The sequence below is a fragment of the Carcharodon carcharias genome, chromosome 32 (genome assembly GCF_017639515.1).
Source record: "Carcharodon carcharias isolate sCarCar2 chromosome 32, sCarCar2.pri, whole genome shotgun sequence".
Taxonomy (NCBI): Eukaryota; Metazoa; Chordata; class Chondrichthyes; order Lamniformes; family Lamnidae; genus Carcharodon; species Carcharodon carcharias.
The window spans coordinates 23995689-24008396 of NC_054498.1; the positions used below are offsets into that span (position 1 = coordinate 23995689).

A 12708-nucleotide genomic window follows, 5' to 3' on the forward strand; every position below is an offset into this window, starting at 1 on the left:
AGTGGAGTTGGGAGGCCCCAATCAGATCAATCATGATCTTCCCAAATGGCAGAGCAGGTCTGAAGGGTTGAATGGCCTCTCCTGCTCCCAGTCCTATGTTGTAACCTCTGAAGGAGTCAAAGCAAAAGCTTGCTTATTTCCGATGCTGAATTGTTATGGTTCAGAACTTGTGATACCAAAGCCAAAAAACTACTCATGTCCCTATAATAAAATTAATGTTGTGAATGAGATTAATTTGGCCAAATTAGATTGCTGATGTGGGTCCTGTGTTTCTGCTTAAGAATGCTTAAAGCTGCTTAAAGCTGACTTGATGTTAATTTTGCTGCCCAGTTGAGTTATAAATAATGGGATAATGGTACTTGCTGAATGAAAAGGTCCATCTGTGCAACTGTATTCGCCAAAACTTCTACAAAGCTCTACATTATTCTGTCAACGTTCCCCTAATATTGAATAAATGAACTGTTCTACAAGTCATTAGCAACAAAGACAGTTACTTACGCAGAAACATATCGAGAGCACTGGGTGTTACTAGCTTTTATGCTGACTTTTCAAACCAGACAGTATTCCTTTTGTTTTCCTTGCCCGAGATTTAATCTACAAGACACTGATTCCTACCCCAAGTCACTAGCTTCCAAAAAGTCTCCCACACATACTTTCAATGTGACAGCTCCTTCAATTTGATCTGGGCTGGCAGAAACAGAGATTATGCAGGAAGGCGTGAACAGAATTTTTAAGATAACTTGCATTTAAATGGATTGTTGATTATTGTAAATTATGTTAGAAAGGGTTGAGAGGTGGGTATTACGTGGATCATCAAGTGGTGAATTAGAGTTATTTAGGGAAGAAACTCCCGGCATGACCTGAGGGAAGTTTGGAGGCATGACTGCCAATTGAGGGAGGTTGGTGGGATGGGCGCCTGAAAGACCAGAGGTAGAGATGGGCAAGGCCATGAAGGGATACAGTGAGAATTGAAAATTTCAGCTACTGGGAGAAGCTAGAACTAATGTAGGTCAGTGAGCACTGGGGCAATAGGTGTAGGATTGGTACATGATGCGATACAACAGCAGAGCGCAGACTGGGCTGATACTTATTGGGGTGATGGTTGGGAGGCTGGACAGGGGAGAGCATTAGAAAAACTGGGTCTTTAGGTAACAAATGCATGGGGATGAGGAGGGGAATTGAATCTGTGGCAAGGGGGCATATTTGTGGTGAGAGTGGAAGATGATGGTTTTGATCCTGCCAGTGTTTCACTAGACGAAGTTGTAGCTGATCAAAAAAGAGCAGTCTGAAGGTGTAGAGTGGGGTGGTGAAGAAGTAGGTAGTCAGCAAAGAAAGAAAAACTTAAATGTCTCAAGCAGCTTTTATGACCTCAAGATGTCCCAAAGCACTTTACAGTGGAGCAATTACATTTTGAAGCATAGTCACGGTTGTAATGTAGGAAGCATGGATCCCAATCACATGTTTTCAGTTGAGGTTGCTAAGTGGCAGCACATTGATGAGGAAGAGGAGTAAGCTAAGGATAATCCCTTGGGGACTGTAGAAATAATGGTGTTGAATTGAGATGCTCTGACCCCAGTCAGGTAGGGAAGATTGACACCAACTGTGCTCAGTCCCAATGATCTGGACCGCAAAGAGTCCAGATTGTTGAAAGAGGGCGGTTGGTCAAAGGCTGCATAGAGATCAAGGAGGGATAATGCATGACCTTCGTAGTCACAGAGTCATTAGTGACTTTGGTTAAGCACTGTGGCAGGGTCAAAAATCTGATTGAAAAAATTCAAAAACTAAGTCGAAAGGCAGATCGGCGCATGTTTGGGAGGTAACAACCTGTCCGAGGCCTTTGGAGAAGAAATGGGAGTTGGAGAAATGGGTGGTAATTTTCAAGGGCAGGGGTGAAGGATGTTAGTTTTCGGTAGAGGAGGAATAACGTGGATTTAATAAGAAGGAATCATTTGCACTGATGGCTAGTATCGGGGCCAGAAAAGACAGATGGTGAACTGGATCAAGGGAGTAAGAGCTAGTTTCTCAAGGACAAGATAGGATTGCAAAGGAAATGATGGAAGAAATACCAGAGAGAAATGGGCGTTTGTGGCTAAATGGAGCTTGGATGGCGGTTTGGCAGAGAAGGGAGATAAGCAGCAGAGTCAGCTATGAGGACTTCAATTGGAGTGAGAAATCCATGAGTTCATTGCATTTGTTGGAACTGAGGGTGGAAGGGTGAGAGGGGTTTAAGGAGACATTTGGTGCTGAAGACAGATGCCAAGACTCTTTCATCTGTGTGTTGAGCAGTTTTAATGATTACACTTGATGTAGATCAGCTCCAGTAAAATGCATGGCTAGACCAATCATGTGCCTTCTGGGCCACTTTGACTGGAGAGAGTGAAGATGGGGCCAGCCAGGAGAGAGTCAAGATTTTACTGGGGGCAAAAGTATCAACAATGTAGGTGAGGGAGTGGCTGTTAAAGTCAACAGCTACAGAAGTGTCATAGCAAATGGTGGGCTGAAAGCTCAGCTATTTGGAGATTAAGGTACAGTTGTGTGACTTTGGGCAGATCAGAAAGGAGCTGGATGGGATTAGAATGATGAAGGATACACAGAAGTAGTCGGAGATGGCCATGGTTGAGACCATGTGAGCAGAGAGGCTGCAAGTGTAAGCAGGGTACCCGGGCTTATGCAGAAGACGGTGTTTAGGGAGGACTGAAGAACTGAATTAAGAGGACACAGGTGGAGCTTGGTGAGGCAATAAATAATGGTTTAAAGCAGAGGTGACGGGGATGAACTCGAAGCTATTGATGGAATAGAAGAAGAAACCAAAGGTGTGATTTTGGTGCTTTCCCCTGATTCCACATTTACTGGTGCCCTTTCCTAAGAATCATTCCTGACCTCCCCTCATTTGTGTTTTAATTGTCTGGATCAACTGTCAACTAACTTCCTCATCTCCCAATAAATATAATCCAAGTTTACCCAATCACTTATCAGAGTTCATTCCACATACTCTACTGGTGAATGAGACTGTTTATTTTGATATCCATAAAAAGACTAGTCCAGGATCATTTTAATTCTTTGGGATATGGGCATTACTAGTGAGGCCAGCATTTGTTACCCATCCCTAATTGCCCTTGAACTGAGTGGCTTACTAGGCCATTTCAGAGGACAGTAGTTAAGAGTCAACCACTTTGCTGTGGATCTGGAGGCACACATAGGTCAGACCAGGTAAGGATGACAGGTTTCCTTAAAGTGAACTAGAAGGGTTCTTGTGAAAATCAATGGTAGTTTCATGGTCATGATTACTGAGACAAGCTTTCAATTCCAAATTTTATTAGTTGCATTTAAATTCCACCAGCTGCTGTAGTGGGATTTGACCCCCATGCCCCCAGAGCATTAACCTGGATCTTTGGGTTACGAGTCCAGTGACATTACCACTACGCCACTACAAAACCCTTACATAAATATGAAAAATATTGAGAGTAGCAGATTGCTATTCCAATCAGGTAAATGACAGCAAAGTCCTGCTGTTCGTGGCTTCCTCTTCCGCGAATTCACTTATCCACGCAAAAGTCTTTGTACATCAGTTCACCCATTGTGGGTCCAAATGTTCACTTATCTGCAGTTATAAAAATAAAAAATAGAAACCATCTTTAGAAAATGCCGAGAAAAGGAAAAACCACCTAAATAAAGTTTAAAAAAAGGTGTCCGTGACACATTTCCTGCAGTAGAAAGTGCCCACTGCACATGTGTTGTCTAACATTGTTTGAACGTGAATGTTCCTTGTTGCAGCGATTTAATTCCTGATCGCAGCCCACTTCCGCTCTCAAGTGAAGTACTACAAGTGTTACAAATTTTACATTTTTCTTGATTCCTTGTTTTACTAAACAATTTCTCCAATAAATTTCTCTTTCAGTTTATTAGAACATCGTTTTTATTGCCTTTAGTCTTTTATACGTGTAAAATTTTAGGATGGCTACAACCAATCTAATTGACTCCCATTGTAAAGTATGTTCGTCATTCGCAATTTCGCCGTTGCGAGGTTTTGCGGGAGTGTAACTCCCGTGAACGGCAATAAGGATGTGCTAAATTGAGGGTATGTAAGCGTTGAGGCGTACTGCATTTCGTTCTCCCTATAGATTGGGACCCTTGCTTCTCTCAGAACTGTATTTGTTTCAGAAAGAATTAGCATATATATTGCGCCTTTAGTGTCTTCAGGCTGAAATTTCACAGAAAAGGGATTACTTTCGAAATGTATTCGGAGCTGTTATGTCAGGAATCTTGGCAACCAATTTGTGCACAGCAAGGTTCCATAAACGACAATGAAATAAATGACCTCTTTTGGCAGTGTTTGTTGAGAGTGAAATGTTGGCCAGGGCACCCAGAGAAATCCCCTGCTCTTGGCACAGCAGTGCGAGATCTATTGCATCCACTTAAGCAGACAGACAAGGTTTCGATTTAGTGGCACCTCTCATTATCCAGGACTCCGTCTCAAGTGTCAGTCTGAATCATGTGCTCCAGTAATGGAATGGGGCTGAATCCACTTTTGATTCAGAAGTGTGTGTGTTACTGATTAAGCCATGATGATGTTCTTAATTCTCTCTAATGAAACTGCCTGGCTCAACTTGTGGAATCAGTCTGCTAATTTAGAGGTTTTTGCTTGCCTGTAGGGTTATTCTGTGGGACTGGGAAGCGCAGTGAAGAACTGGTTTTAGGATTAAACGTTGTTCTGGAAATCTGTGCCCTTGAATGGTTTTTAGAAGAATTTCTGATGGCCTTGCAAGAATATAGAAAGAAAATTGATCAAGCAAACGTTAGTGCTAGTTAGCTAACATATCTCATTGTGGCCTAAATTCAGGATGTTGAAAGATGGGGTGTGAATATCTTCATTAATTTAACTTGCTTTCCTTTGTTGTTTTGTTCCACCATTTACCAGATTTGATGAAATTAGTGTCAGATGTTGTGCTTGTTTTTTCGCGCTGATTGAAAACAATACAAACCAACTTAAGTCCTTTTGTCCCAGGCCTCTACAATTGAGAACAGGGCAGCAGAATTTTAATAGGTGCCTGCTAGCTTACAGTATTTTATTCCTAACCCAATCTTGCCAATTTATAAATCAAACACCGCTGTGTCCTATTGTTTTCTCCATCTTCCCTATTGCGTGTTGGCATCTTGGTCCAACTTCTCATGGGGCCTATAGGCAGGACAGGGAAGGGGCCTATAGGCAGGACAGGGAAGAGGACTGCCTGTTTTCAATATTCTCTCTGCTACCACCCCAACCCTAACCCCCCAAAACCCCGACCCCAAGCGAGTTAAATTTTAGTCCTGTATTATTCAGGAGTCTGAAATGTAAAAGGTTGTTTAGGTTTCACAGATACCTAACCATGACTACAAACAAATGAACGCAACAGTTAGGAGCAGGAGTTGGCCATTTGGCCCCTCGCGTCTGCTCCGACATTCATGGCTGATCTGATTGTGGCCTCAACTCCATATTCCACCTACCCCTGATGACCTTTGACTCCTTTGTTAGTCAAGAATCTATCTACCTACGGCTTAAAAATATTCAATTGCGCTGACTCCATTGCTCTCTGGGAATGAGTTCCAAAAGTTCATGACCTTCAGCGAAAAAAATTCCTTCTCATCTTTGTCTTCAATCGGAGATGCCTTGTTTTTAAACTGTGTCCCCTATTTCTAACTTCTGGTTTGCTTTTCCAAACCTTTCATATGGACACCATAAGCTGGCACTTTGTATACAACAAGTTGCACTTGTATAACTCCTTCAGTGTAATAAGACATCCCAAGGCAATTCAAAGGAGCGCTATCAAATAGCGTTTGGCACTGAGCTGCATAAATAGATCTAATGAACGAAAGCTTGATCAAAAGAGGTTTTAAGGAGTGTCTTAAAAGAGGAGAGAGAGGCTGAGAGGCTTTAGTAGGGAATTTCAGTTTTAAGGTCTGGGATCTGAAGGCATGGGTACCAGTGGTGGAATGATTAAAATAGGGGATATGCAAACGGCCAGAATTGGAGGAGCACAGAGATCTTGGAGGCTTGTGGGACTGGAGGTAGTTACAGGTGAAATTATCATTGCTACATTCCAAAGCATGTACCGAGCGGAGGTTGTAATCCCAGGCAGCAGGACAAAGCTGTGGGTAGCACTGAATTCAGAGCATCATTCAATAACTCACTTCATGCATCCTTGCTTTTGCCTTGTCCGGATAATCTTGGTGCATTTTTAAAACATCTAAAATTTAGTGGCTAGAATTCAGAATATTTAGTGGTGTTAAGGCTGTAATTTTATCAAGAGCTTCAGATACCACAAGCTGTGAGTGAAATTTGATGGGAGTCTGTTAAGATTTAGGATTAAGTTGCAATTTTCCAGTGCTCAGCATCAAAAATTATTTATGTAAATTTATGTATTAGTCTTTATGAAATGAAAGCCACTTCTACAGAAGTAGATGAAATTATGGTAAGATTGCTATCTTTATTTAATTAAAGATAATTGTTCCTTAAGCGTACTTTATCATATGGTCCCAGCATTTAGGCGGGTAATGGAGACATGCTGTTATATGTACCAGCGAGACAAGAGTGGTACAAATTAATTTATTGGAATTGATTGCAGCTGTGCTTGGGTTACATATCATATGCAATTGTCCGGTACAGAGGATAGACTACAATTAATCACTGAATAGCTTGAGTGTATGTCGGGGGCCTAGGTTGCAGCTGCTGTGCTGCTCTGGCATCCAATCAGTAAGACTTGCTTTCTTTGGTTAACCTTTAGCATGCAGCCTATTTACTTGTGCAAACCCTGTTCCAGTTTGAGATTCGTTGGTAAAGTGCTGGGCGTTGCCTCCCCAGTCCTTGTGCTCTGCCTTCTCAGCTTTCTGTGCAGAGCTTACCCTTTGCAACCCTCCCTTCTGCAGCTTTGTGTGGAAACTTGCTTCATTCCCTTCTTGGGAACCCCCGTCTGGTTCCTTTGGGACATTTGACAAACTCGTTTTTGTGCTTGCCGTGCACGTTCCATTGTTGCCTGGCAGCTACCTCATCTCAACACCAGTTTTAAAGCTTCTTACGTTTCTGTCCTCCCCTGAAGTTTTCCTGTACCTTGAGAGGTTATTGGTGCAAAATCAGTGTGCTGCAAGTGGCTCTTGATCACCTCAGTCTAATGGACATTGCTATAGCTGGAATTGCAATTGAGATGGAACAGTAAGGATTTTTCTTTAAATGTGAACACTGGATCAGCAATTGAATGTATTTTGTAGGATATTCTTAAGTGTGACAGAACCTCAGCAATTTATCAATGGAGGGGCAAGTCAAATCGTATGAATTAGGAGCAGGAGTAGGCCATTCGGCCCCTCGAGCCAGCTCCCCCATTCAATAAGATCATAGCTGATCTGATCATGGGCTCAACACCACATTCCGCCTACCAATGATAACCTTGAAATCTTGTCACTCATGTAAGAGCCTGCACAAGCAGCTCGTGTTATAGTTAGCCTTCCTGATTCCTGAATGTACAGGGGTGCTGGATGAAAGCTGACATGTCAAACCCTGTTTAGCATTGTGTAGTACTACCACCAAGATTGTGCACACTCCAACAGCTCAGCAGAGACTAATTTGAAAGTATGCTGCACTTGAAATTAATCACTCCTTTCAATCCAAAAGGGTTTCAGTTTTCAATGTGAGTGTACTGAGCAGCCTATTAGACACTTGGTGTAGTTTGACCCCAGTCACCAGATAGTGACAGATGTCGAGCACTCATAATTGCATCTGTCACTCTGGCTGACTGCCAGTTGCTAAGGCTGCGCATAGCTCTAGAGTTACAAAGCCATCAGCAAAGGTTATCTCCTCCACTTCCTTGTAATGCTTGCACATGATGGATGGTTTGCACTCTGTACAGGGTAACTGAAGAGCCTTTACTTGATTATTGATTCCCATTGCTCCGGGCTGCCATACTTGTACACCCTGTAGACCCAGCCATGCCTGATGGCTCTGATCTTTGGAGAATCAAGGCTTTTCTTCCTGCAGCACACAACTCACTCCAATCTGCAAAAAGGGCCAGCCATTCTGACAGCAATTATGGATCAACTGCCTATTTTCCTTTTGTTAACACTACTATGAAGCACCTTGGGGCATTTTGATATATAATTGCAAGTTTTTTGTGGTATCGATGAGTGTTAATTGGAATCGATGATCATTGGAGGAACAATGAGAGTAGGTTTCACTTTTCTGAAGCCAATAGCGTGTTATCTTTCCTACCCCCTCCCTCTTCCCCCAGTTCCATCCAGAATAGAAAAGCCGAGCAAGACCATTGGGATGGTTAGAATCATAGAATGGTTAGAGTGCAGAAGGAAGCCCATTGCAAGAGCAACTCATCTAGAGTCACTTCCTCATCTTTTCCCTGTTGCCCTGCAAATCCCTCCTCCTCAGATAATGATCAGCTGACCATTGACCGCCTGCTGTAAAACTTGCGTATATACTGGTATTTGGTGAGGATAGGACACTCAGCTATAAAGATATCTACACCCAAATTGGCTTCATAATCTTGCTGACTAGATTCTGACATGAAGAATTAACTTTTGAATTGGGTGCCAGCTACCTGCTGCTATACTCTTTCAAGAATCAAAACCATCAGGAGAAACATGAAGAGGAGAAAATATTCCTTCCCTGAATTCATTCAAAGCTTAATGGAGAACCCCAATACACCAGTGTGTCTCCAACAAAAACCATACAATGAAAATGTGAAATTAAACTGCTCTTGAAAAATTAATTACTTGAGTATTGCTTTGTCCATACTCTCAGGTGAGCTGGATACACAGTCTAAATCCAATATCTAGTGTTACTTTATCAAATTTGGTGCTCTTTGTGCTCATGGTATGTTTCCCCTCCATGACCCCTCACTAACTTTCAGCCCTGCCTGCTGCTTCATCCTCTACCATCTCCATCTTCCACTGTCTTTCTTGCACATTTCCCTCCTCTCTGTCTCTCTTATTTCTACTGCTATTATGTTAATTGTGAACGTGAAAATGAGAGTTTTTTTTGTCAGGTCACCCATCTTGGGTTCTATTTTAGGACTAATTTAAAGGTGGATGTGGATGACTTGCAGTTGAGCTCTCTTGCCTATTGCACTCATTCAGTCAGTTATTACTTTGTTTCATTCTGTGTAACCAGGGCAATGCTACTTAAGCTGTCTTTACCTTGAAAGTTTTGAGCTTTAGCATGTCCAGGTTTGTTTTTAAAAGTTTGAGTTAAGACAGTTACCTCTGTCATTGTAGTTAATTGAAACAAAACCAATTCAACCAGTGAATATTCCAAATATCCATTGGGCATCATTCAGTCTTCATATATTCCCCACTTCTAACCAATCATTAAAGGAAGGGTTGGAAATCAAGTTTATTTTGGAGGAAAGCGAGGTGATGGGTAAAATTGAAATCATTGATTAAGCTCAAGCTCATTGATTAAGTGGCAATGGGGCATTTGGAAAGTCAAAATGCAATCCGTCAGAGTCAGCATGGTTTTATAAAGAGTAAGTCGTGTTTGTCTAATTTGCTAGAGTCCTTTGAAGATGTGACAAGCAAAGTGGATAATGGGGATCCTGCAGATGTAGTATATCTGGACTTCCAGAAGGCATTTGATAAGTTGCCACACAAAAGGTTAATACACAAGATCATAGGTAGTTAGGGGTAATATATTAGCTTAGATAGCGGATTGGCTAACCAAGAGAAAGCAGAGAGTCGGGATAAATGGGGCTTTTCAGGATGGCAGGCTGTAACTAGTGGGGTGCCACAGGGTTCGGTCCTTGGGCCCCAACTATTTACAATCTATATTAATGACTTGGATTCAGGGATAGAAGGTACTATAGCTAAATTTGCAGATGATACCAAAGTAGGTGGGAAAGTAAGTTGCAATGAAGAAATAAGATATGGATATGGACAGGTTAGGTGAATGGGCCAAAGTTTGGCAGATGGAGTTTAACATGGATAAGTGTGAGATTATCCATTTTGGTCTGAAGAATAAAAAGACAATTTATTATTTAAATGGAGAGAAACTTCAGAAAGCTTCAGTGCAGAGGGATCTGGGGTCCTCGTGCATGAATCGCTGAAACAGCAGGTAATAAGGAAGGCAAATGGAATTTTGGCATTTATTGCTGAAGGAATAGAGTATAAAAATAGGGAAGTGTATAATTGCAATTATACAAGGCATTGGTGAGACCGCACCTGTAGTAATGTGCACAGTTTTGGTCCCCTTACTTGAGGAAGGATGTAGGTGCACTGGAGGCAGTTCAGAGGAGCTTCACTAGATTGATTCCAGAGATGTGGAGCTTGTCTTATGAGGAAAGGTTGAGCAGTTTAGGCCAATACTCGCCAGGGTTTCGAAGGATGAGAGGAGATCTAATTGAGGTATATAAGATGCTAAAGGGGATAGATAAAGCAGATATGGAGTGGATGTTTCCCCTAGTGGGGCATTTTAGAATGAGAGGCCATAGTTTTAGGCTAAGGGGTGGTAGATTTAAACCTGAGATGAGGAGGAATTACTTTTCTCAAAGGCTCGTGAATCTGTGGAATTCACTACCTCAGAGTGCACTGGATGCCGGGACGCAGAATAAATTTAAGGAGGAGATAGACAGATTTTTAATTAGTAATGGGTTGAAAGATTATGGGGAGAGGGTGGGAAATTGGAATTGAGGCCGAAATGAGATCAGCCATGATAGTAATGAATGGCGAGGCAGGCTCAAGGGGCTGAATTGCCTAATCCTGCTCCTAGTTCTTATGTTCTCATACCAAAACAATAGTGTCTACTACATGGTACAAAAGCAGAGCTTTCAAAGTTGGCTAGACGATGGAATAAGTCTCTCTATTGTCTCATTGATGAAACGTTATTTAGACCATTTTGAAAAGTCAATTTGTTTTTTTGGTAAACGCTGTCCTCTGCTTTCCCTTTCAGCTGAAGGAGTTCCTCAAGTTTATTACTTTGGACCATGTAGTAAATATAATGCCATGGTGCTGGAGCTGCTGGGACCAAGTCTGGAAGACCTCTTTGATCTATGTGACCGGACATTCACACTGAAGACTGTGCTAATGATTGCCATTCAGTTGGTGAGTGACGTGACTGAAGTAATTCTGTGTGAAATCTCTGTTCTTAGAGAATTACGAATTTATCGCTTTCAGTGCCCGCAGTGATTTAAGATGTTTTAAGATGAAGTTTTTATGTGACACCCCCTCTACCCCCTCAAAAAAATGTTCTTGTAATGTCAAGGCCCTGTTGATGCTTTCTTGTGTGTGTTTGTGTGTGTGTGTTTGTGTGTGTTTGTTTGTGTGTGTTTGTTTGTTTGTGTGTGTTTGTTTGTGTGTGTTTGTTTGTGCGTGTGTTTGTGCGTGTGTTTGTGCGTGTGTTTGTGCGTGTGTTTGTGCATGTGTGTGTGTTTGTTTGCGTGTGTGTGTGTGTTTGTGTGTGTGTGTTTGTGTTCCTGTACTTTCAAACCACTTAACAAAATTGTTTAAAATACAAATGAATTGTTTTCTTCTTTTCTAAAGACCACGAGGTCTATTTTTACCAGGGCTGGGATTCAGGGTAGTGGGTACTCCATTAACCCTCTTCCACCTCCAGCCTCTGGGAGCATGGCACCTTGGGGAATATGACTCATTAGCGTTGTTGGCATTTCACAATGCTTGCTTCAGCTGGAAGCTTGCATGGTGATGTGGAGGGCAGCAGATGGGAGAGGGTAAGGTTGCAAACAGGGATCTACAAAAAAAATGGTCCCTGTCAAGCTAAGTGAGGAGTTGAGAGTGGTAATGGGGTGGGTGTGGAGATTGGGAACAGTTGGGGAGAGTGATGTGTGGGGAGGGCACTAGATTAGTCACTGGAGTAAGTATACAGTTGCATAGTAGGTTTAATTCTTATGCTGGAATCCAATTGGTGCTTGCTGAATTCAAAGTTTATTTTAATCTTTCATGGGACATGAGCATCAGTGGACTTGATGTCCATACTAATTTATCTGGGGAAGTTTCAACCTAGTTTCACTGAGGTGCTTAGCTGGCCACCACCATTTGAGATATGTTTATGAACTTTCAACATGGACATCTTGACAAAACCAAGTGAGTTAAGATGTTCTGTGGAATGTTTGTTCTGCTATTATCGCTGCCAGATGGGAAATTGAAGGGACCTGTTTAAACCTACCTTAATGATGGAACTACATATACAGTAAAACCCTTACTTTCCCAACTCGCTCCCTGCTGATGTCCACAATGCCTTTGATGCCAATGTCCATCTCATTTTTCAAAATATTGTTTAGGCCATCTTATTGAGGATGGTATACCTTTGGACAAGTCTATATTAGATTTAGGTTCTCAGACCAAACTTGCAAGTCTATATCATTAATTATAACCTGCTACTTGGGCTGTAACTAGCTATTTTATTTATAGAATAGCATCTTGGAGTATGTTCCTTTAAGTTATATTTTAATAAAATTTATAATTCTTTGATGCTCAACATTTATGTTAAACAGGTTAACAATTTTGTTAGAAATAACAATGACAGGGACTTTAGCAAAGTCATTCAAAATGTCAGCCACTTTTTTAGCCACTAATAGGTAAGAACCAAAATTTTCTTTTTATTCATTCATGGGATGTGGGCTTCGCTGGCTGGGCACTTATTGCCCATCCGTTGTTGCCCTTGAGAAGGTGGTGGTGAGCTGCCTTCTTGAACCATTGCAGCCCATGTGGTGTAGGTAC

The 12708-nt window shown here is 41.8% G+C and overlaps 1 protein-coding gene across 5 annotated transcripts in view; it reads left to right on the forward strand.

Moving 5' to 3' along the window:
* LOC121271993 (casein kinase I-like) overlaps window positions 1-12708 on the forward strand; it is a 212200-nt gene that overhangs the window by 114729 nt on the left and 84763 nt on the right. For all 5 annotated transcript variants that reach the window (XM_041178281.1, XM_041178280.1, XM_041178283.1 and 2 more), the window contains one exon: window positions 10922-11073. In XM_041178281.1, the coding sequence (XP_041034215.1) occupies window positions 10922-11073 (152 nt within the window). The remainder of the gene's footprint in view (window positions 1-10921; window positions 11074-12708) is intronic.